This window comes from Terrapene carolina, unplaced genomic scaffold (genome assembly GCF_002925995.2).
Source record: "Terrapene carolina triunguis isolate 2854851 unplaced genomic scaffold, T_m_triunguis-2.0 Scaffold132, whole genome shotgun sequence".
In the NCBI taxonomy this organism is placed as follows: domain Eukaryota; kingdom Metazoa; phylum Chordata; order Testudines; family Emydidae; genus Terrapene; species Terrapene triunguis.
The window spans coordinates 21,393,781-21,419,822 of record NW_020664483.1 but is presented as its reverse complement, the minus strand read 5'-3'; the positions used below and the strand labels follow the sequence as shown (position 1 = coordinate 21,419,822).

At 41.0% G+C, this 26,042-nt stretch overlaps 1 protein-coding gene across 4 annotated transcripts in view; it reads left to right on the top strand.

The window, feature by feature from the left end:
• Positions 1 to 26,042, top strand: part of VRK2 (VRK serine/threonine kinase 2) — a 64,708-nt gene that overhangs the window by 34,960 nt on the left and 3,706 nt on the right. For 3 of the 4 annotated variants that reach the window (XM_026653162.2, XM_024194897.2, XM_026653161.2), the window contains exons 9-11: positions 6,834 to 6,954; positions 11,823 to 11,881; positions 19,607 to 19,788. In XM_026653162.2, coding sequence (XP_026508947.1) covers positions 6,834 to 6,954; positions 11,823 to 11,881; positions 19,607 to 19,788 — 362 coding nt within the window. Of the gene's footprint in view, positions 1 to 6,833; positions 6,955 to 11,822; positions 11,882 to 19,606; positions 19,789 to 20,239; positions 20,299 to 26,042 lie in introns of those variants that run through there. The other variant, XM_026653163.2, reaches the window with a different exon arrangement.

Here is a 26,042-nt window from a genome sequence, read left to right as displayed (position 1 = left end):
CCCCAGGCAACTCTGGTGAGGCGGGGAAAGCACAATGACCCCGAGCTGGGTGCAGGGTGGGGGGTGCAGGGGAAGGTGCTGATAGCAGGTTCCCTGGCATCTGCTTAGCCGAAGAAAGGGGCATTGCCCGTGCCTCCCCTACTGAGGTGTCCGCAAACTCCAGGGAGACACTGGTGCTGTGAGTCTCCCTAGGCTAGGGCTGGCCTCAGCTGGGCCCAGAGGCAAGTGCTCCCCACTCCTCTGGCCCAAGCTGCCCAGATTAGCTGCGATCACGTGTCCTCCCCTTTACATAGTGTGTGTCCCCCTTCCCCCACACCCCAGTATCAGGAGGCATGAGTCGTTTATGCTGCACGCCATCATAAGTGAGATGATATTCATGTATTCAGACTATTGATGGGCAGTGGGGAAATTTACATGCTATCCACAAAACCTGGGGCCAACACTGTAGGTTTCACTACTGCTTTCACTAAAAATTCTGGCACTTCTGACCACCTTTCCTTGTTGTGTACTTTTTCTAGCAGTTTTTGAGTTTGTTGTTGTGGTGTTTTGTTTTTATTAATAAACTGCATAAGTGCTATCAAAGTTACATTGCCTTATGTGTATACATACATATATAATTCTATATGCTGTGTGCATGTGTTTGGCACTATAACTTTGGATAGTGCTTGTGTAGTTTAACAAAAACACATGTGGTGTGTATATAATATAAATAATCACTTAGCTTTGGATAGCACTTAAGAGATTAAAAGACATAAACATATGGCCTCTGCCTCAAAGGGTTTTCATTTTCAATAAGACAAATATAGAACCTGAAACAGGGTGTTGGGGAAGGGGGAGTGAGGTTACAATAAAAAATGTGGGGCATTGTATAGCAAGTGAATCAAGTAAAGTCTAATATTTGTAAGGAGAGATTGAGCAATAGCAGGCAGCCCAGGAGTGAAGGTCCGGGGTAGATTTCAAGGAGGGACTTGCAGTGTAAAAGTGAATGTGCTAGGCACAGAAGAATGTCATATTAGGTACAGAGAACACTAGGAAAAGAGATGTGCAGCCAAGTGTGGGAGGAGTCGTCAAAGGGAGGAACAAGGTGAAATGACTGGGCAGTGCAAGGGGTGAGATGAGGTGTAAGCAAGACAGAGCTTTACTGGAGAGTAGAAGTAATTCTGAGCTACCGAACATTGGATAGACGGGAGAGGAACATCAAGGAGGCCAAGGAGCAGGAAGTCAGAGTAGTGTAAGTGAGAGAAAACTGGAATTAACTGTGGCTATGGCAGGGAGGAGGAAAAGGAAAGGGAGGAGGAGAAGGAGGCCTGAAGTTGGCATTTCTAATTAGACTAACACCTTCCTTTGAAGGATCAATAGGCCCACAAATGCAAAGGCACTACAACTCCCTTAAGCTCCATGCCTAGGGGAAATCATTCATTACCAAAACCCCAAGCCAAATTCTCTGGATTCCCTTCTCTTTTCTTGTTACACTCTCATCCCCCTGTTCTGGTCTATTAACATTGGATTTGCCATACTCAACCTGATGATCCTGCAATTATTGGCTCCATTAATGGGGGAATATTGAGTAGGAGCAGAGAGGTTATTTTACTGCTGTATTTGGCACTGGTGTGACCGATGCTGAAATACTGTGTCCAGTTCTTGTGCCCACGATCTTGTTCATGAACGATCTTAATAAATTGGAGAGGGTGCAGAGCCATGAGATCAGAAAGGATTAGAAAACATGTCTTATAGTGATAGACGCAAGGAGCTCAGTCTTTTTAGTTTAACAAAAAGAAGGTTAAGGAGTGACTTGAACAAAGTACCTACATGGGGAACACGGTCGAATGGCTGGAAGTGGAGGCTAGGCAAATTTAGATTGGAAATAAGGCCTAATTTTCCTAATAGTGAAAGTGGTTAACCAGTGGAACAATTTTGAAATGAAGATCGGGTGTTCTTTTGAAAGATGTTGTCTAGTTCAAAAGGAAGTATTTTGGAATCTATGAACTGTTGCTCTGTCAGTTCAAGTACCACCCCTTTTCTTACACCCATGTCTATTGGTTAGGGCACTTGGTTGGGATGTGGGCACCTAAGGGTACGTCTATACTTACCTCTGGGTCTGGCGGTAAGCAATCGATCTTCTGGGATCGATCCCGGAAGTGCTCGCCGTCGACGCCGGTACTCCTGCTCCACGAGAGGAGTACACGGAGTCGACGGGGGAGCCTGCCTGCCGCGTATGGACCCGCGGTAAGTTCGAACTAAGATAGTTCGACTTCAGCTATGTGAATAACGTAGCTGAAGTTGCGTATCTTAGTTCGAAGTGGGGGGTTAGTGTGGACCAGCCCTAAGGTTCAAATCCCTGTTCTGGAGCAGGGACTTGAACTTAGGTTTCGCCCCTGCCAGGTTAGGGCCCTGAGCACCAGGCTGTAGGATACACTGGCTGGGGTAGGTCTCTCTCTGTCTCTTATTTGGCAGCTGGTCCACTTTGTATAAATAATTATTCATTGGAACATGGGCTGCAGCCGGGTGCCCCAACATCCCAAGTCAGTGCCCTAACCTCTGGGCTATTGGTAGAAGGGGGATCACCACCACCCTGATTTTGCAAATCTAGCCATTTGTTTCCAAATTTCCTTTGCTTTTATTAAAAAAAAGGTTAAAATGCCCTAAATTGAAACAGTGTTTTGTTTTTGTTCTATCCAAATCAATTACTTTTTGATTTGCTGATAATTTTGAAGATTTTCAGTGTCAGCTTGACCGAGAATGCTCCTCCTCCTTTCTCCCCTCCAGAACTGCTAGCAGGCTGAAAAATCTGATGTTCACAGAGTTCTGTGTATAACCCTATGCTAAATTTGCGTACGCTGCCTACAAGTGTTGCTTAAAACTATCCAGCCTTCTTTTTAAAAACAATGCACCATATTTGACTCTGCCCTCCTGCTGCAGTAAATTCCTCAGGCTGACCATACCCTCAATGAGGCAGTACTTCATTATGTTTCTTGGAAATATGTCAGCCATTAATTTTCTCGAGTCTCATATTTCCGTCTCGTTTATCTTCTTTGTCTTATTCTCAACCCCAAGCTGAACTGTTCTGTTACTTTATAGTGCCCTACAGATGACAACACTCATCTCATAAGATATAACTCCATAGGGTAATATATTTTTAAAATTATATTTCTAACTCCACAGTCAGTTTGACACACTTTTTTTCTTTATAGGCTTTATGTGTTATGAAAAAACACTATTATTATTTATATTATGGTAGCCCCTAGAAGCTCCAGTTAGGATTGGTGGTCCCATTGTGTAAGACACTATAAACTTATAAAACAATCCTTGCCTTGAAGAGCTTACACGCTAAATAAAGACTAATGATGAAATTATAATGCGATAGTAGTATTGAAAATGTCATAGAAAAACACATTATCTCTGTCATTGATCAGCCTTCTAGCTCACTCTGAGTGGCAGGAGAAATAGTTAGCAAAATAAGGGCCATAGTGGAAAACTCCCATTTTATATTGCTGGAGAGTTCCACACATGAATTCTGGTTAGCAGATGTCTTTAAGATGAATTCTTGGGAACATTGGAGGTTCAAGACCATAAAAGTGGCTGGTATGATATAATTTACTTTCTGTTCTGAAATAATAATCTGAATTCATATTAGATCTCAACTAACTTCAAAATGTGGTACAAACACAGAAGCATAAAACATTCTCATCTCAGTACGAGTTGCTTCAGTTATGCTACTCTGTGTTAGAGTGAATTTTCCAGCGCTATCCCTATATGTTGAGTTGAAAATATATTCTAAGGGCCTGACTCTGATTTCACTGCTGGGGGTGTTACTCCAGTGACTTCAGTGGAGTATCTTCTGATTTATCTTGGCACAAGTGAGTACAGAATCAGGCCTTAAATGGTCAAGTGAAAAAGTTAAACTGTGAAGTAGTGTGGAATATAATATTACTACTGAAATGTTTTAATCAGATAGCATTTAATATTGGGCTAAAAACTGTAACACCATAGTATTGTAGTTGCTAATGAAAAATCAAATTTCAAATGTCTATTTAAAAAGAATAGAAATTCTTAGTCTACAGAGAAATCAAATGTAATTTGTTTTAAAATAAGGATTCTTTTTAAAATATAGTCTTGCAAAAGTGACAAATTATCAAGCAGAATTGCTGTATTTTAAGTCAAAATTTTATGAATTTTCACTTGTTTTATTATATCTTAAAATAAAGCAGGCTTTGAAGTTCTTTAAACTCAGATTTATTTTTTAAATCATCAAGAACTCTAATAATCTCATTTTAGATTTTATTAGCAAACTTATTTTTCTGGTTAAAAATATAATTGAGATAAAAATTGGGATTATTTAGAAAATAGAGAGTTTACATTTGTAATGAATTCAACTGGTTACTACCATAAACCACACCATTGTTTCACTAAAGAGTAGAGTAATTATTAGCCAAATAAATGTATAAAAATATTAAAGATCATGGTGGTATAAATATAATCATTTCAAGAAGTTAAGCTCTCTAATAATGAACTGATGAGAGAGTAGGGAGAGAGGATAGAACAATACACAATCAAGTTGATAATGAAATGTTGATACTTTTGAATTAATCTCAAAAAAGATGTGTAAATCTACTTGTGTTTTAACACTGATTTGCAAACGTAGATAAATAAACAGCTTTTGTAATTCATCATCTCTTTGTAATACTTTTCACTTTCTTTTTAATTGTTGCAGCATTTAGTTTAATTACATATATTTAGGGTTTATTCTGTGGGACGCCACAGCTTTCTTAACACATTGGTAAAACTCTTATACACACGCTGCCTACTCTCAACATGACTTTGCTGTACAAATGAAGTAGCAGAACAAGAAATGGGTGAAAGATCTAAAATGTGAATTCAAAGGTAATTAGACATGGCCAAACTACAACAATGGAATAAATTTTACTCTCTGAGGACTATTTAATCTGAAGAGCAGTTATGTTAGGTTAGCTTCTGAAATCTAAATGACTTGCCATTACTTACAGCTTCATATCAATTACTCCCTCAGTGAAAAAAGTACTCCATTGTAATTCTGACAATTTTTCTCAAAGGGCTGGTTGTATGTAACCTGTGTCACACAAACAGGTGCCAGAATAGCATTTTGTGAAAATTAGAGGCTCTGCCATCAAAAATGCTGGTTTATATGGTTGTAATCTGGAATTGCCATAATGGAAAAAGGAGTTGTGAACACATGTGTCTGAATGGAATCATTCCACAGTTAACGGGAGATTTATGACTGAAGAAATCGCTACAGAACAGCAAGTGGTATAGATTGTTTTTATTTTAATATGAGAGCCAAGTCTTGCATTAGGACATTGTTGAATCTAGTGCAGAAAATAAATGACACCCAAGGGATCGCGTAGCATTCTGTTAGATTGAAGGGCCTTTAATAATCTGATAGTCCAATAGTGGTAAAGATAGAGAATATGTAAGAACTAATCTGGTCTTCTGCTTTTAAAACAACCATGTATGGTAACAAGAAACAGTTACGAAGTGTAGGCACTATAGCTTTCAGTAGATGACTTTTTAAATGAAAAAATACGTTTGCTGAGTAACTTTTTGGAATTTATTTAATGAAAGCTCATAAAATATACCTGTTTACAGCTGGATTAACAGCGACATACTCTACTACTTGTGTCTGTCTCTCTACTTTAGACGTGGGGTACCAGGCAAATATAAAGTCACAGTTGCCCTCAGGTTTTATGCAGGTTTCAAATGAATTTGGAAAATGTGTAATTTATTTTCAAAAGTACTTGCTATTTTTCTACCTATTAATTTTAGTTGATTAACTGTTTGTTAGTGTACTTCAACCTACCATGTTATATTGTGAACTACAGGATATGCTTCAGCTTCATACAAAGAAATGAGGGATCTGCCCCTGCTTGTTTAACCTTTTTTTAAAAAATATGTAACTTAAAATAGCAATCAACAATGTTAGTTCTTAGATTACATTGCAGTGGGTTTCTTTCCTGGGAACAGTCAATCTTTGTATGAATTCAAGTACCGTCTGTCTCCCTGTGTATAAGATGTTTGTTTTTTGTCACCAGTAGTGAAGAAACAAAATGAGTATGTGTTTTCATTTTAATCAGCTTTTTCATTTGGGGTTGGGGGGTTTGGTGTTCATGAAATAACTCGGTGCTTTTCTTATTGGCAAGCAAAATTGTGATAAATGTATGAATGATTTACTAAAGAGCCAATGTATTTTAACCTGTGCTACAAGGCTCTCTTTAAACAAACAGTTCATGGAACTTATAAGCAGACCAATTTGGTGGGTAAATGTACACTAGGTGGCAGTTTTGTCATATCTTCCAACTTCAAATAGTTCTGTAGTAGAACAGGAAAGGCCATCAGTATTTAGTCTGCACTGAAAGGGTCTCTGCATGACCAATGTGGACCCCATGGACTTCCTGGAACATGTGTTAGCAATTTAGCAGCAGACATTTATTTCTTTGTTTTACTGCTTGGCTCTTTGAGAAAGTGTTGGTACTGGGTTTTGGGCTGTCTGGATCATGTCAGAGGCCATGGGGATCAAGTTCATGTGACAGGCTAGACTAAGGAAGGATGAAGTTGGAGGAGGTGAGGAAACTGACCCTTACTTTCAGCAGCAACAAGTCACTGCCTGTCTGTGGACTGAGGCCAAAATCCTGGGCGTTTTAGTTCTAATACAGCTGAACAAACAAAACACTTTGCCCATTTGGCTTTTTCATATTTCATCAACAGTAGTTCAGTCAAAGCTTTTCTATTTCTTATGGGTCGTATTCTTCATCTCTCTCTCTCTCTCTCTCTCTCTCTCTCTCTCTCTCTCTCTCCTTTAGCCCCATCCAGAAGAGGTGACCTTGAAATCCTTGGCTACTGCATGCTACAGTGGTTATGTGGGAAACTACCCTGGGAACAGAACCTGAAGGACCCTGTATCTGTCCAGACTGCTAAAATAAAGTAAATAATAATAATTTCAAATACTCCATCATTTACCAAAACAGATCTGAAAGTGAACTTCAAAAGAAGCTCACATCCTGTAGAATATTGCCTTACCTGAAAGCTAAAAAATTTCCCCTTAATTAAAGGTGTGTTAGAAGTATTTAAAAGATGTGAACTCTGGGAGTGTGCATATATCTCCTTCATACATTTATGTGCATGCAGCTGTGGAGATTTAATGTACACAAATGTGTGATGCAGAACAATTTCTCAGATTTTTGAATTCTCTTAATTTTTTAAGAAGTTGCATTTGCAAATCCTGTGTGCTGGTATGCTTGCTGCACATTCAGAATGATTTTGTAGAATGAACTATGTAACTGCTTCACAGAGACAGAGATGAAAATTTAAGCAAGCTGTCCTTATTTTTCATGTATTGTTTCATTCTATTTCTTTTGCTTTCAGTTATGTAGATTTTTTTTTTAAAGAATTAAATCTTTTGGTTTCGGGTTTCAATGTTATATAAACATTTAAAATACCAAGTAAAAAACTTTGTGTTCGAATCTGTCTTCCCCTTCCCGCCCCCGAATAGCTCATTAGATAATATTAAAGCAACAGAGTTTATTACCATTTTTTCAGTGCTCTCACTGATGGGACTTGAGAGAGTTAATTGCATGTGGTACAATATAGCCTGTTCTTCAGTACAAGGATATGCTGCTGAACAGTAGTTTTCCATAGATGTAGCATCACAATTGGTGAAGGCCGCAAACTTTTAAGTAGGGCAAGTCACAACAGAGGTACACAATAGGGATAGCTGAGCCACAGAAATCAATCTGCAAATTCAGTATGACATCGGCTCTTAGCAGAGAAAAAGGTTAGCCTGCAGACTGCGAATAATACGGATTGCATCTGTAAATGGTGACATCGTATGTTATGTGTAATATTTCTGCTTTAGAAGTTCTGATCGGTACAGAACCCAAACTAACACATAAACAATTCTGCTAAATCAATTTAATCGATCAAGCTGCTTCACTAATTCTCTTACAGTTAACCCTTCAAGCACTGGTATTTTCCAGACTGGCAGCCAAAAAATTTATTAGGAGGAAATACATAAACTATGGTACAACTTAATAGGTCCCTTAATTGTCTGAATGTTTTTGATGCCCCTGTAATGTTGTGGAAGACCAGAGGAGATGGGTGTATGTACATGTCGATATTCAGTTACATGCAAGTTGATGGGTATGCGATGGACAAATCCAGCCCCCTTCTCTGCTCAGAGACCCTTTGCAGTGGAACCAGTGTGGTTCTGCTGAGAGCAGAGCTTGGGGACCTGGATATGGGAGTGCAGTTAAAGTAGTACAAGACACAGAGGCAGGGCTTGGGACTCTGCTGCTGCACAGATAATCCCATTGTCTTCCCTTCGCCTCGTTGCTCTAGTCATTTAGGAAGAATCTAGTGTTAGCCCTAGTGCAGGGAAGTAGGGGTAGCTGAGTTATGGTTGTGAAGGTGGGGGGAGAAGTAAGTGCTTCATCTTGTATACTCTAGTCCAGTAACAGGTGACTTCTGCAGGGCTGCTCTGCAGCCATGCCGTGGCCTGGGGGAAAGGATTTCTCCTCTCCAGCACCTATCTCCACTGTTTAGGCCAGGTGCTGGATTTGCCGCTGTGTGCCCACTTAAATAGGTAAGGGAGATGTGCTCTCTCACTTGTTGAGCTTCCCTTTTTCTCTACCAGTGTCACTCAGCCTTGGCATGGCTTGTGCTTTTCACCAAACTATGAACTTTTAAAAACTAAACTGGTCTTGAGTTACCAGATCACAAATAAAAGCATCTGAAAACTTCAAAAAGGAAAACTCCAGTGTAATATAAAAATCTTCTAATCACTACCTCTAATTAAAAAAAAAGAGTGAAATACTAAGTGACTGAAATAAAAGAATAATTAACAATCAAATGGAAACTGTGGCATGGCAGCCTCTTGAGGGAATTCAGCTAGAAATCACAGAATTTCCAAGTGTAAGATTTGGGAAATTAACGACATTTAAACAAACACACACACAGAATTTTCCTTAATTTAGTTCTGGAATTCTGATTTCTGATGCTTTCTAGTCAGACCTGAATTCTCCTCTTTTAATGTGCCACCCATTGAAACTGCTGCTGTGTCCATTACATGGTGAGAATGAAACAATGATGGATGCTGTTTGGAAAGTTCATTTTTTTTTTAAACATGTACTGTTTTGTAAAGAGATGGCTAAGAAAATCCCACCTCCGGTTGCCTCTAAATGTGATGGCAGCTACTGACAGCCTTAAAGGACAGGCCCCATGGGGACCCTCCCATCTGCATGCTGTGGAACTCTGCTCTGCAGTGTCAGTCTCTACTGGCGTGGAGGGTAGGTCTTGGGGCATGATGTAGCCAGTTCATCCAGTGCTTCACAGATTCACATGCCCATCCCATGGCTGTACAGGGATCATAGCAGAACGCTAGCTGTAGTTATGGCTCATGTGAAGCCCCTCCATACAAAACCACCCGGTTGGATGAGGACCTGATGGGTTTATCCTCTTTTAGATTCTCTGAGCAAAGCCCTTGTACTCTGCCTTTATGAATTTAGGGGCAAATCCTGCACCTGAAGCTCTGGCAGGTCCCTTGTGGTTTCTCCGAACAAAGGAGATTCAGGATTTTGAGGTAGAAGGGCAATTTCAAGTGGGACATGCACCTGTTCCACAAGGCTCAACTCTGTGGTAACTCCCTGGACTATAGTCTGCTGCAATGCAGATAATCCCGTCTTCTCCCATGTGGGTGCATTATGACCGTAGATGCTGTTGTAATAGTGACTATGCAGCTACACTGATGAGATCCCCCTCCATCTATCACCACAAACCAGTTACTGGGGCTTGGTGCTGTGGCCCCTAAGAATTAAATGAAAGTGTTTTGTTTTGTTTTTTAAAAAGAGAACTGAGCCCCCGCAGCAATATGTTTTTTTAACTGCAGCTCTATCCTTTTAAAACATGAAGGGCTAGACTGAGCTGGTGGCTCACCCAGAGCAAGGAGCAATGCATAGCAGCACCACCCCAGGAGGAGCAGTGGGGAGAAATTGACTCAGGCTTGGTCTACAGTAGAAAATTAGATTATTTTAAACCAGGGGTCGGCAACCTTTCAGAAGTGGTGTGCCGAGTCTTCATTTATTCACTCGAATTTAAGGTTTCACGTGCCAGTAATACATTTTAATGTTTTAGAAAGTCTCTTTCTATAAGTCTATAATATATAATTAAACTATTGTTGTATGTAAAGTAAATAAGGTCTTTAAAATGTTTAAGAACCTTCATTTAAAATTAAATTAAAATGCAGAGCCCCCTGGACCGGTGGCCAGGACCTGGGCAGTGTGAGTGCCACTGAAAATCAGCTTGCGTGCTGCAGGTTGCCTAGCCCTGGTTTAAACTATGTTGGTTCGGTGTGAAAAATTCACACCCCTCAGTTGGCGTAGTTAATTAAGTCCCTTGTAGCAGGGCCAGCAGTAGGGGGTAGCAAGCAAGGCAGTTGCCAGGGGCCCCACAAAGCTAAATTACATCATATCTACCGAGTCACTGTGGGGAAATGTAATCTGAGTGTTACAGTAGTTTAATCTCTAAAAATGAAAATAAATCACACTAAAACAGAGGTTTTCAAACTGTGGGGTGAACCCCCCCTAAGAGGGCGCAGAGGGGCAAGCAGTGACACCAGGTGGCTCGGGCTTCGGCTTTGGCCCTGGGAAGCGGGGTGGGGGCCCGCTTCTTAAGCCTCTTTAGTTACTTCCCTGGGCTCCAGCTGTGTAGATAGCATTCAGTTCACTGAAGAATTCTTCTATCAAGGTAGCTACCACCTCTCGGGAAGGTGGATTACCTACACCAACCAGAGAATCCCCGTAGTGTCTACTCTGAAACGTTACATAGATGCAGCTATGCCGCTGTAGCATTTTAAGTGTAGACAAGCCCTGTCTTGCTTTGAGGTGGGGGAAGGAGTAAGGTATCCAGCCCACACCCCAGAGCCCACACCCCCAGCCGCAGCCCCCACACCAACCCTCAATTTCGTGAGCATTCATGGCCCGCCATACAATTTCCATACCCCTCGTGCCAAAAATTCTGCCCACCCCTGGTGTAGACACTACTTGTGCCGATGGGAAGGGTTCTGTCATCGGTCTAGGTAATCAACCTCCCCGAGAGGTGATAGCTAGGCCAATGAAAGACTACTTCTGCTGACCTAGCACTGTCTACATGGGGATTTAGGTTGTCTTAATAATGCTGCTCAGAGATGTGGATTTTTCACACCTCTGACCGCCCTAATTAACCAACCTAATAATCTAGTGTAGGTCTCGGTGCCGTTCCCCCTCCACCGGGTTAGCTCTGTTTACGTTTAGAAGGGACAGGGCCATAGCTTTGCCCCTCATTTGGTTAGGGAGCACTGGAGACACTGTCCTTGCTCTCCCCCACCATGCTTGTAACTGTAATCCTGGCAGTCCTCACACAGTTGTCCCTACTTCCCTGCATTAGGGCTAGGAAGGATCTGGTGCTAAATGATTAGAGAAAGCCAGACAAAACTGTTCCCAACTTTCAAAACACAAAAATTAATCTTCGGGGTGAGAGCAAAGTGAGAAATTTCATCCCAAGGTATATTTATTTACTCCCAGAACATGTATAAATCCCTGCAAAGAGGCTTGAAGTGAAGATGCTTCCCCAGTCTCTAGGTGGTTAAAAATAGGTATCTGGTAGGTAGAGATTTTGTTTGAAGAGGAGTCTTTTTAAGTGTTAGTTATCCTTGAGATCTCCTCCTTTTGGAATTAAGTTTTACCGTATCCAGAATTCCAACTGAAGGATCACCTCCTAAAAATTCACATTTCACCTGTTGCATTCTTGTGTTGTTTCAGACTGATGGACGAGCTCCCAGATTCAGTGATGAAGTGGGGTCTGGCTGGAAGCAGTTGCTGTAAGCGTGATTAGAGCATATACTGTGTATTTTATCATTCCGTCTTAATCTGTTTATTAGAATAAGGCTTTTAAATATTTTTATAACTTTTGGGCAAAAAGACAATAAGAACAAAGTTAAAAAAAAGGAACCCTGAAATTTAATATTTTAAATTAAATGACCAATTCCACTCCCCCTAAGGCAAGCATGATTTAATGCAGCATTATCCCCTCATGGCCCTGATCCTGTGAATTGTAGTGTGTGGGCCCAGCAGTCCCCCTGTGTGGTACCTCTTTGAAATTATACCCACATACTAAACTTTGCAGGATTGGGGCCTTCAGCATAAATATTTGACCAGAGATCAGAATGAGCTTGAGTTTGACCATCAGGATCAGACTGGTAAGCAAGAGCAGACCAGTCAGTATTTCTGAGTAGCTCATAGCTGTCAGACACCCCTCAATTTACAGCATTCCTGTGTGTGCGCGCGTGTGCGCGTGCCGGCGCCCGCGTCCATTCGCCCGTGTTTCCCCTCCCCCACCCCCCAAGCTAGCCACTCAGGAGATACTTTAAAAAAAAGTTTTCCCATAGTTGTCATTAATGTTCCTAGTCTTTCATGACTTAGATTAAATCTCAGGAAAAACTTCGTAACTGTAAGAACAGCAGGACAGTGGAACAGACTGCCTCAGGAGGTTGTGGAAGCTTCTTCAGTGGAGGCTTTCAAAAAGGAGGCTGGAACTGGGTTGGACGGTTTAGACACAACAAATCCTGCATCTTGGCAGGAGGTTAGACTAGATGACCCTTGTGGTCTCTTCTAACCCTATGATCCTACTTCCCCCTGCATTTCCTTGTCGTGTTTCACATATACATTTTTTCCATCCCGCTCTACTCTTTCAATCTCTCCATTCTGCTCTTCCCCACCTCTCAATTTCTTGCTCATCCTCAATTTTTGTTTCCTCCTTTCCCTTCTTAGTCCTCTCTCTGCTCATCACTCTTTCCCCTTTTCCCCCCACCCGCTACCTCCACTGTCTCCCCTCCCTTTCCTCTGCCCTACTGCAAATCTCCCTACCTCCAACCATATGAAATCAAAATGGACAGGGGCTGGCCCCTTCCATGAAATGCAAGGCTGGCTGCCATTTCTTCACTCCTAGTGCATGCTAAATTGTCCATACCTAGAGACCTGGGAGGTGGAGCAGCCAGGTAACAGGTGCTGTTCTGTTCCCTTTGCAAGAGGCCAAAGAAGGGGTGCCTTCCATGATGGCAGTGCTTGCCAGATGTGTGAAGAATTTCATCCCTTTTAAGATGGCAAGAGCAGGGTCCACTTCAAATTAAATGTTATGCTAATGTTAACACTGTATTTGACAGGTAGATGGTACAATGATTGACACCCTAATAATACTATAGATCATCTGCGTAGAGATATGAAAATGCTATGGACAGCAGCTCCTCCTGTCTTGTATACCCCCCAGAGCTCGAATGGAGGCACTTCCATTCAGACACAGAGAGGAGATGATGCAGTGGCATTGGTGCTAATCCCTTCCGCACCTCCCAGTTTAGGGTCCCCGTTGCTTACAGAGCAAAGATGACCAGGATCTTCATGCCAGTACTAAAAATGTTTTTTGGTAGCAGAAGGTAAAAAAAATCTCACCCTTGTATCGCCCCCATCACCGAGCAGCATGGAGCACCTCACAATCTTTAATCTGTTTATCCTCACAGCAGCCCTGTGAGGTAAAGACATGCTATTATCTCTGTTTTTACAGATGGGTGTGATCCACGAAGGTACCTAGGCTCCTAAAAATGGGGCTTAAGTTCCATCTCAGATGAATGTTTTAACCACTAGGCTATGGAATATTCTGCTGTGGGGCTCTCTCAATTCTTCTAGTGAAGTTGTTCTATTTCAATTAAATAGTTGAATAAATATTTTTGGGTCAGAGAATTAGAATAATTCTGTAGCCTAGTGGCAGGGGCATTCACTTGAATGGTGGCAGATCCCTGTTCAAATCCCTTCTTCCCCTGATGAGAAGGGGGGACTGGAACTGGGAGTTTCCCACATTCTGTGTGAGTACCCTAGCTGCTGGGTTATAAGGGAGGTCTGTCCCCAGCTGTGAGAGCTTGACTGAGGGGCCCAGTCCGGTAGGTTGCCTTGAAGCACGCCTACTTGATTGGGACCCACATGTCACTTAGGCGGAAGAACATCTATCTTCCATCAATTAGTGGATTGCTAAGAAGAGATAGATACCTCCCTGCAGCCCAGACTTAAGTGCTAAATTCTTTGAGGGGGCAGAGCTTAGCACATACCCCTTTTGTCTCCACCTCCCATTGGCTAGTTTAGGTGGCTCCCTGCCTAGTGTGCTGGCTTTGTGCATTGCTTTCAAAGGCACCTGTCTTTCCCCATTTATTGTATAGTAGCCTAGGTGCCTGACTCAGGATTTCTGGATCACAATGATGCTACTGTGATTTTCCAGGGATTTAGAAGTTAGATGCTGGGTCAGTCAGCACTACAACATCTAAGTCCTTTTGTGGATCTGGGCCCAAGAGACAGAGGCCAAGATCCACAAAGGTATTCAGTGTAATAAGTTATCTATGAGTGCCTGATGAGTGCTCTCTGAGCCCCCTTAGCCTGATTACCTGAGGGCTCCATGTTAATCAACCAGGATTCAGCCAATCCACAGGCACAGGTCTAACCAGATGACCCTAACACTTAGGATATAAGCTCCCAGTGAGAGTAGCTATTCCAGTCTGCTCAGCATTGTTACCTCACTGGGAGCATCCCCTGCCACTTGGTAGTTCTGACAGACTGCTCCAGCTCCTTGGAGTTGAGTTCTCCAACGATGCCCCCTCTTCTGCCCACATGTATCCTGGCAGCCTCAGACTGTTGTCCACTGCACCTAGAGAGTCTCAACTGTACATGAGGCAAACTACACCCAGCTTGTGCAAGTGGATTGTGTTGCTGCTAGCAATTTAATGGATGCTGAATTTGCTAAAGTTCCAATGCACAGGAAGTGCACCCCCAATCTAGTGTAAATGATCAATGGTAGCATGCTGTCCTGTGAAATCATGCCCCTCCAGGTTGAAATCCAAGATTTTCTAGAGACTCTGCAGTCAGCAAACTTTCTGATCATGCTCAGTCTTCCCTGGCTCTCAAGGCATGATCCACACATCTTATGGAAGATGCTTGAGGTACAATTTGAGTTGATCTACTACCAACAGTTGTGTCTAGTTAAATCAGAGGCCAAGGAAACAAGGACCAGCACTGAGAAGTCCACTGCCTTTTGTGCCCAGCAGATTATTAATCTCTGCAAAATATCAAGAATTTGCTGATATTTTACACCTGCATAGACCCAACAATTGCTCCGTTGGTCTCAAACTAAGAACTAAAATTCCATTTGGTTGGATTTATTCCTTATCAGACTCAGAACTCAAAGCCCTACAAGAATGCCTTTATGACAGTCCTGCAAAATCTTCATCCATCCATCCACATCTCCCACTAGGACCCGATTTTGTTTGTGTGCCTTGAACAGAATCTTGTATGTTTTGCCTTTTTATCAATGAGCTGTTGGAAAGGATCGGTTCTGCCAAGGTATTTACCAAGCTTGATCTTCATGGGGTTTACAGTTAGTCCTTATTTGGGAGGAAAACCGCATTTTGCAGTCCATATTGCCATTCTGAATATCTGGTTATGCCTGTTGTTCTCTCCACTACCCCAGTCACATTCCAGCACTTTGTCGATGACATTTTCAGGGACGTTTTAGACTAGTTCATGGCAATCCACTGAGGAGATGTCCTCATCTCAAGTCAAAACCTTCCTGATTGTCTGATATTTGAGCGCCTCCAAGCAAGTGGCCTGTATGGAAAACCTGAGAAGTGTGAATTTGATCGCCCTTCTGATGAAATAGATATGGACCCCCAGAGATTGTAGACTAGACAGCCCCAAGGAACGACCACAATGTCCAGTGCTTCCTGGGGTTTGACAGTTTTTAACTGAAGATTAATTCAAGGACTTTTTGAAGATGGTGAACCCAATTACCCAACTGCTCTGGAAGAACACCACATTTACTTGGACACAGGAAGCCTAACCTGCCTTTGATCTATTAAAGGAAGCATTTACATCGGCACTTCAGTGTTGGCCACTTCATTGTCAAAGTGGATGCCTCTGATTATGCGATCAGAGCAGTGTTGTCACAGCAGCATGGTCCCCAATACATGCTCCAACCTTGTGCATTTTATTCTCGGCAACCGATGCCCATAGAACAAAACTATGAAATCTGTGACAAAGAACTACTCTTCTAACCCTATGGTTCCATGCAGATCCTGGATGCCAAAATTCTCCAAGGAAAGTTCATGTACCTTGTTGATTGGGAGGGTTATGGTCCAGCTGATCATTTGTGGGAGCCAGCTGAAAAAATACATGCACCCAATCAGCTTCGAGAATTCCATCAGTTGCACACCAATAAGCCTGGTCAGAAGATCTCTGATAGGCATCTTTTTGGGCAGGGGGAGTAATGTAATCAATAATCTCCGGGCCTGATAAGTGTTGCTGTGCCTGATGAGTCATTCCTGAGCCTGATATTACCTGAGGGCTCCACGTCAATCAACCAGAGCTCAGCCAGTCCACAGGCACAGGTCTAATCACGTGACCCCAAAGCTAGGTATATAAGCTCCCACTGAGAGCAGCCACTACACTTGTTCAATGTCACTATCTCGCCAAGAGTATCCCTTGCTGCTTAGTAGTTCTGATAGACTGTTTTCAGCCCCAGCCTGTGCCTGCTCCAGCCTCGTTCCAACTCCATTCTTCATTCCTGCCCTGACCTATTCCTGAAATAAATGGAAGTTAGGAGCCTAAACATCTTTGTGGATCTGGGCCTGTCACACACACAAGTCTCTGGCAGAACAGGGAATTAAACCCAGGTATTTGAAGTCCTAGGCTAGTGCTTTAACCACTGGAACATCCTGAGCTATGCACTTAGCCAAAATTCAGGGTCTGAATATTGTTTCCATTAGGGGGAGAAATTGATGAGAGTCCATTATTTCTTTGATGTTATTCCTGTTTTACAAGAATGTATATAGTTCTGTTTCCTGGAACACAGGAGGAATCAAACAGGGTGTATTTTCTGTGTTCACAGTTTCAAGCCTCTTTCACCAGCACTTAACCCAAAAGCTCTCTTTTTTTCTTAGCTTTTTCTGAGGGTAATGCTACCAGTGCTTCTGTTGCAGTGTCTGGTGCTTATTTGCTTTCTCACTCCACTTCTCTGGCCCTTTCTTTAAAGGTTTAGAAACCAAACACGTTTTAAGTTCAAAGTATATGCATTTATGCGTGTTTCTTTTGCATCTACATTTCTTAATGTTTCATTGTAAGTATAACATTTTGTCTGTAGAGAAATTTAGGATTTGTGCTCTTAGCAAACTTTCACCTGCATGCTCTTTGCAGTTACTGCAGTAAAAGTACAAAAAACCCATATTACTGAGAGTGTAATGTGCTTTATTTAATATATAAATAATAGTACAATTAGAGCTAAAAATGCATGTGCTTGGTAAACATAGTGGAGTTGCGTGCATTGAGACTGATTTTCCTCTCCCTGGTGTCAGTGTAACTCTAATAGTTCAGCAGAGTTACTCTTGCTTTACAGCGGTATAACTGAAAGAAGAATCAGACCCACTACATTTCAAGGTGCATCTATTCTAGGGTTTTGATTCTTTAGTTGGTAACAATCAGTATTAAACAATTGTCTTATTTCTTTACAATTCTCTGTATTCTAGTGTATACTGTACTAACAGGATATTCTCCAACACCCATTGAATTCAACCTTAATGCGAGATCAGGTCCTTAATTTACAGATAAGCAAACCTGCAAGCTACAATTTTTACAGGATTATGTAAAAAGTGAGATAGTGAGGAGAAGTTCTACTGCATTTGTGCACTCCTACTGGACAATCCTAGAATTATGACCAAGTTAGCCTCTAGCGTTGTTGTAGATGTCCTGCTTCGACAGGAAGATTTTCTTGCTTTATGTTAACGTGACAGAAATATAAGACTAAAACATAGCTTTACAAATGATGGAATGGTTTAAAATATGTTCCCGTTTCCTTCCCTCATTATCCATAAAACAAAAATCAAGTAGATGACTTTGCTGAAAATCAAGCCCTTATTATCTATGTCCTGCCATTTTTTGGGTGCACCTGGTAGCACAGAGACCTAGATCTAACTCCTTTGCAATGCAAGCCAGGTAGGTACACATCTGAGTGCTACCAATTCCACCTGGAACTTATTGATGCACAATCCATTGTAGTCGCAAAATTGTAGGCCACATTGAGTCCCAGCTACAAATCAGGCCATTAGACCTGTTGAGTTCAACATGAAATCTTTTGTTTAGGCTACAAAGACAAATACCTCTGATTGTCAAATCTATTCTAACCTCTATGAGAATTCTGCAAAAGCAAACTGCTAGCACTAGGTCCTCCTGGAACCAGTTTCTTCGTGTAAATGCTATGAACTTAATTTTTTGACTTTAATAAAGGAAATTACCAAATAGGAATTCTATTCCTGTATGACAGACTTGTGCCTAGTAATTGCCTGTGACATCTTAGCCACATGCAATCCAGGTTGTTAGGAAGCAGTGAATGTGTTAAGGAATATGGCTACTGTTAGTATGGAAATGTAAGCAGCGGGTCTACAAAAGGTTTTATTGCTTAGTATTTTATGAGTTTGAAGCAGCTAATGAATGTGTGTCTTGGCTAGTTCTGTATTTTCTTCACAGAAACAGTGTAAAGGTAACCCAACAGGAAGCTCTCGGTATAGGGCAAACAATGGCCTTTGCGGGGCATGGTAGGGTGGGGTGGTTATGAGGCATTTGCTCATACTGTTCTTTCCCCCACAGAATTCCCAAACTTAATGTGTATTATATGACATTGAAATTGTGGAGTATAAAATACTTCACTTTAAAACTTTGCTTTCCCTTCTCCTCCTCCTACAGTGTAGTACACACTCAGTGGATCTGTTTTAACATCTTTTACCTTGGGGATCAGAAGAGATGAATGTCAATACATACTGCAGTTTAGTTTTAGGATTACACTAAAATAACTGCAAGAAAAGTTTTTTATACATACCCAACTGTAGTATTCTCACACTCCTGAAGGCATCTTAACACCTCCAGAGATATTAGCTGGTGATGGTGGTGTTGGTAAAATATTAAGACCTATTTCCAACAAAATCAACCACTGTCTAGTGACTTACAGGATATTTGCATAACACGGGGATTGTCAAGACCCTGTAAATCAAAGTATTTTACTTTCCCAGTAGGTGTTCAAATTATAAAATGTCTGCAAATCAGCATTCAGTATACATAGCAACAGCATTTTAAAGGGCCAAATATCAAGAAAATCCTTATAGAAAATCCTTATGATCCAAATATCAAGAAAATCCTTCTAGTTGCCAAATTATCAGACTCTTTGGACTAAAAAGAGACACTTTAGGAGTAGTTTTTTAATGCTAGTTAGTGTGGTTTTGTGCAACAATTGTAACATAATGAACAGCATAGGGGATGGCAAGTTTATCAAAGTCTATTCTTTCCTTTTCCCATCCCAAGAAGAAAAAATCTTTGTATTTTGATAGTTCTTTGTTGTGGCTATTGCCTTTTGGTTCTGTTATATCTTGGTTGTCATTCCAATGATTTTTGTCATCTTGGATTTAAAACTTTTTCAAAGTTGTAGGGTCCACATCAAATAAAATTCACTTTTAAAATGTACTCCACAGGTGAAATAGCTAAGTTTTTGGCATGTGTTTATGGTTTAACTTATGAGGAAAAGCCAAAGTATCAAGTGCTAAAGAAAATCCTGGTGGATGGACTCAAATCAAGTGGAACTTTTTACGATGGCCCTCTGGAATTTTCCACTGCTGGGTGTGCACTAAATCTGTGTGCTTCTAAAGATCTGAAAGTAAGTAACACAATCCCTTGCAGTTCAGGGATTATTTTGTGAAACCTGTTTGATGATTGTTTTTTTCTTTTGCACAAGATGAAGTAGTTTAAGCTCTCAAAATGAGACTGACACAGCAATTGTTTTGCTTTAAATACATCACATTTGGTAATTCCTGTTTCCCCCGGCTTTGCTAAAAAGTGGGATGTCAGCCCTTAAGGAGGAAAAACTGTCATGAGTCCTTTTGACCTACAGCCTCTCACTTCAAAGTAGTATGTCTGTGGAGAATCATTTACTTTCAGGATAATGGGGAAGTCAAGGACTTTGTTCACTAACATCTTGAAGACAAGCTTGAATGCCAGGTTTTTCTTTCTGGCCAGATTAAAAGCAAAGTTGTCTTGATCAGTGAAAGCACTTAATTCATTTTCTGTCCTTCCATTTTTTTTTGTCCTTTGTCATTGCATTCCTACAGCTACCAATCTGAAGGGGATATTTCATCCTTGGATTTAAGTAGTTTATTTGTATGTAGTGCTGCATAGTGCTTTTTTAGCACACAGATTTAAAGATGACAGCTATCATGTTATTTATTTCCCCCCTGTATTTTAAGTCTGAAATTCTACATTTAATAAAACCTTTAAGTTTAATAAATTTAGATTGATGTAATTAGAAGCCTTACTGGACCTGATATGAAATGTCAGCCCCACGATATCTCTGCCTTCAAACTACCCATATGCAAAAGCCCTATTTCTTCTTTGATGCGTGTGCAATAAGGCAGGGTCAGGGTATCATTCATTTTTAATATTTCTTGTGAACTTTGGACCATCAGAAGTGTACATGAGCCAAGAATGCAGGATGCAAACTAATGTGACTGATAGGCTGCTAGATGAATGGTGATTCAAGTATCAGTGCACAGATGGTTCTGATTTGCTGAGTTTTGTAGCTGCTGCAACTGAAGACATAAAATATCCTTCTAGTCATAAATTAGCTCTTTGGAAGCAAAACCTTGGCACCAGAGCTTTACAACCTTCAATTAGTAGGGAAAGAAGTATTTGAATGACTGTGGTATTGACATCTGTAGGCCTGCATAGTAATCATTCCTAATAGACGAGAATATCTGTTTGAGGGGGTTTTGCATGGCTAATTAACTACCAGTGAGAATATGTAATTTTTTCATGATCTCCTGATTGTCACCTTTCTCTCACGATACAATTACATTTTATTGTAGCAAGTGGCTCACAAACCAATTGTCAGCACTATTTACGTATTGCAGAAGGCAGAACAAAAGTTCATGTTTAATAAAAAGCCACTGTATTTTGATCTTGGTAATTACAGAGACTTATTTTAGCAGTTTTATTGACTTTTGTGTTTTTATCATTTTTACAAGAAAACAAAGCTATTTTGGTGACAGTATTTCCCTTGCAATAATGGTCACCAATTAATCTACACTAATTTGAGTATCTTATTTCATTTTTGTAGTTTGTATAGTTTTCTAAACTTAATTGAAATATAAAACAGCAGTTTTTTTAAAAAGGCATCTCCTTTACTGATCTATGTTTAGATCTCTGCTTCACCAGAATCTTAAATTTTTACATATTAGACACTGACTAGTAAAGCCAAACTATGGTTCTTTATGCGTTCTTTATGTGTACACAGCAAAATGCAGACCCCTTCTCTTCATAGAATGGAAGCTGGACCAATGGTGTGAAGCTTACACTTTGTCCTGTCTGATTCAAGCAGACATTCAATAATTAATTGCAATAGGAAGAATAGTGGGTCAGAGGAAAATCAGATGTATAAAGATAAAAAAATATTATCTTAGTGAAAACTTGTATATGATGTGAAACCAAAGCAACATCAGATTCAAGACGGAAAGCATTCTGAGAAAGATACTTTAATGTGTTATTTCTCAAGTTTTTGTTCCCTGTGTTCCTAATTCAGTTTACGTTATAAATCAGCAGTTTTTCTGTAAATGTAATTTTGTGTTACTGTAAAAAAACTGAACAGCCAGATGCTAGATGCATGAAGATCTAAGCAACTGGCCTGCGTAAGGGGTTTTCAGGTTTTGTTTTTAACTTTTTCCTTCAGCTGAAAGTACAAAATCTATTATTCAGTTTTATACTTAGCCTAAAACTTTGATACTAAAGTAGAATGAAAGATGTTGGTGAACTTGTTCTGATTATGAGAGATTGAAGAGTTGCTACAGCACTTGCTATTTGCAAGTGCACAACCCCATTACAAGTCCATAAGTGAGAAGTGTCAATTACCAGTGCTTCTGTTCGTTGGACACAGGCAGAATTATTTGAATGGTCAATAACAAGGTCAGAGACAAGGTTCTGCTGTTTGCAGATGACTTGAGCTTAGTACCTATCCTCACTTAAATTTTTAGAGGGACTTCAAATTTCTCCTGCCTTGCCCCTTTGAAAAATATGCATGCATGTGCCACCTCAAACTAGAGCTCTTCTTTCCTCAAGGATATTTCTCTAGCAAGATGTACTTAAGGGCAGAACAAATTAATGTAATCTAATTTACTGAAAAATGGACATAAGACAGGAGATTTATTTTCTGAATGGTTAAAGGAGGTTTCTGATATTCCCCATGAAGTTTAAGAAATGTTTTAGTTTACCAAATCTAAGTTACCATTTGTGTGAGAACAGAGAATACAAGCAGAGGACGTAAGATTTTCAGAAAACTAGGTTTTAACCTACAGTTGCTGGGGCTGACTGGTTGTATTGTAACTTGGGAGAAGGGAGGATATAAGAGACACACCCCATTTGGGGAAGATTAAGAGATTTTGGGGTGTGTGCTCCTGGAGGGGCCCAGTGTGCGCTTTTCCAGGACTGATGCATTCTGGCTACACTGCTGATAGTGTGGAATGCCTTAAAAAGCAATGTACTGTTCATTGCCCTCAGCCCATCTATCTTCTCCTTCCTTTCAACTCCTGCAATCTTACCTCCTCTGCATTTTCTGCCCTTTTACACTCCTACTCGCCACACACCTCTCTCCTCCCATTAAAAACAAACATAAAACTTACTAATTGGGGTAATTCAATAACTATAAAGCATATACAACCTCTCAGTGTAACAACATTCTCTGAGTATTGTCAGTAACGCTTCATTCTTGAGAATTTGCCTGCACACTCCACACCAAATCCAGAATTCTCTAGAAACCTGTTTTGGGGTCATATGGAACCTGCCTTGAGCCATGCAGTGCTCCATGTGAGACTGTATAAGTAGAAGTGACCCTTCACTTCCTTCCAGCTGGAACTTCCTGAGGTCCGTTATGATAGCTCCATAGCCATTTTCTCTTACCCCCAATTCAAGATAACTGTTGGAAGCAGCTAATTTTTTTAGCATTAGGTAATTTTTAGTCCCATTTGGAAATGTGAAGTGCCTAGTTGATGCTTGGTGAAATGTATGTAACTGAATCAGTTTTGCCTGGAGGCCCTGAGAGCATCCTGGGTAGACCAAGAGTCAGAACCTGTTCCGGTTTCTTTACACCATACTGACTCTAGAGGTCTTTAAGTCTAAAGCCAAAGAACTTGTTACCTTTGTTCTATGCTATTCTTTTTCAATAGCTGGGGACAGAGAGGAAGCACCACTACGCCATAAATTATTAATCCTCCTTGCTTGTACTATATTTAAAAAAAAAAAAAAAAAAAAAGGATCTAGAGGTAATGGTGCTGTTCCAGGGAGTCCTTGCCACTGACAGGAATCATATCCCCGGTGCCAAAGGTTAAATGGCTGATTTGGCTGCTGAGGTGTGCCATAGGGCTGCTGTAAAGTCAACTGGCTGCAGCAGATCAGTAATGACAATGTTTCGAGAGAGAAAAATTGACATGTAACTTGATTTCATAAGGGACGACTGTAAATACAGATCCACAACCTCCATCCCCCCTTCTTGGGAATGTATATTAGATTGTGATATGTGGAAGAAACTGAGGATGTAATGAGCCACAGCCCCAACCTTACTTGGAGAATTCTGTGACTTCAGGCAAAGTTGGCACAGTCCCCAGCAGTCAAAGCTTTCTAGAAGGTTCTGGATTGGGTCCAGCCACATGGATCTATACTGAAGCTACTCAAACTCCTGTTACAGTTGAATAACTTGTCATTTTTCATTAAGATAGACACCTATCCAAGACTCTGCATGCCCTAACATCATTACAAGATAAATAAAATCTCACTAGCATTAATCATTTAATAGAAACTCAGCCATTCAGGCACCTACAGAATCTCTTTCATTCATTATGGGAAGCATACCCTCAGCCCTCCCTGGAAAAAAATAAAAACAAAACACTTTACAGATGGCTTTTGCAGAATGTCCATGTGGTCACCAAATTCTGTTATTTCAGACAAGTTGGGGAGCAGTTCAAGAGTCTTGAGCATACAAAGAGAACATGCTGGCAGCTCCACTCTTTTAGGCAGGTGATCCAACTAAGGTGTCCTTTCTGATTGCATCTGTGGCGATATGATACAGGGAGGGGATGCCATTGAGGGCTTTATAGCTGTAACATACCAGCGTATAGTCCAGACCAGTGGGGTCTGTGTCACCCACGCCTTACAATGCCTTGCTCAAGTAGCTCCCATCTGGGCTGGTCACAAACAGTTTTCCAGCATGCAAACCACACCCTCAGTGTCTCTGTGTAACTGCAGCCTGCCAGCCACACTTGGGCTGGCAGGCTGCAGCTCTTACTAGCTCTTACTAACTGGCTCTTACTAGCCTTGGTTATATTGCAGTCCCCAGTCCCCGATGTCCCCCAGAAATATATGTCCTGTTACTGCCCAGCCCTCTCCTAAACCGTACAAATATTTTAAGTTTGTTATTCCTTTCAGGGAATAATATGCCAGTTTAAATTGAAGTGTCTGAATAACTATTTGAGATAAACACATTGGATTAGATAAAACAGTAAAACAAGTTTATTAACTACAAAGAGATTTTAAGGGAGTACAAATAATGAGGCATTAAAGTCAGAAATGGTTATAAGAAAAATAACCACATGCTCCAGCAGATTACTGAGCAAACTCTCAGGGCAGGACTCCTCCCTTAAGTCCAATGAATCCTTCCTTTGTCTCTTCAGATGCAGTGAATGTGATGGGCAGGGGGAGAGAGAGAAGGGTCCCGTGGAGTGTTCCTCCTTTTTATAGTTTCAGTACCCCTCTTGAAAAAACGTTTTCACCTGTGCATTAGGAGACAAAAAGTCCATGTGGAAGGATGTTCCCTGCTGTCTTTTTCTTAGCTGTTTTAGCTTCCTTTGCCCTCCCTTCCTGCTTGGTGACTCTATTTACTGCTTAAATGCAAATTAAGCAAAGCACACCCCCCTTTGTTTATGACAGACCTGTTTGCCAACTTCAGTTCGGGCAGGGCTGTGAGGTTTGGAACATGTTGTTAACATAGAGGGGAATCTTATAACTTCACATGCAGTGTTGCCACAAGCTTTACCAGCAATACTGACCAGCAAATTATGAGTTTAAGTGATTCCTTATGAGGCATACTTTGTACAAAGATTATTGCAATAGACTATAGGGTGAATACAGGGGTGTATTCTGTCACAATAGGTCATAACCAACAACTTAAACTCTCCCTAGAGATCCATAGGCGGCCAGAGCACTGGTGTCATGTGCTCCCAGCAAGGTGCCCCATTCTCAATAAGTGAGCAGCTGTATTCTGCACCAGCTGTAGTCTCTGAATAGTTTTAAGGGAGAGCACATTTCAGTAGATTAATCTTGAGGTAACAAGTGGCACTGTTTGCAACTAAAAGATCACAGTCTCTTACCCAGATGCAGCTGGTGGTAGGATGATTGGGTTACTGCTGTAAAGATTGTCAAAGGCAGGGAGGGATCTAAAGTAACCCCTAACTTGAAATCCCTAGTAACTAATGGTGGATGTACACACTCAAAGGAACTGATATTGTATCTGCCATCTCCAGCTGCTTGCTCCACACCACCCTCACCTCAATCTTGTCTGGGCTGAGCTTCAGCCAGCTTGTTCTCATCTATACACTGGCTGAGGCACTGAACCACCTTGTCCAAGTCAGATGAGACGGACATACAGTGTCATCAGCTGACTGAGAATACTGCACTCCATGCCTCCTTACTCTTATTAATGTTAACCTTGTCCTCCCATTTCCTTCCATCTCTATCATCTTAGAATGGATAATCGGGATAGAAGCCATGTCTATTTGCTTTCTATACTTCTGGGCATCAGATAAATATTTTTAGCTCTCTCAAATCTACCTGGGATGCTAGGGTTATGGCTGAATAGCCCAAGCATAATCAGAG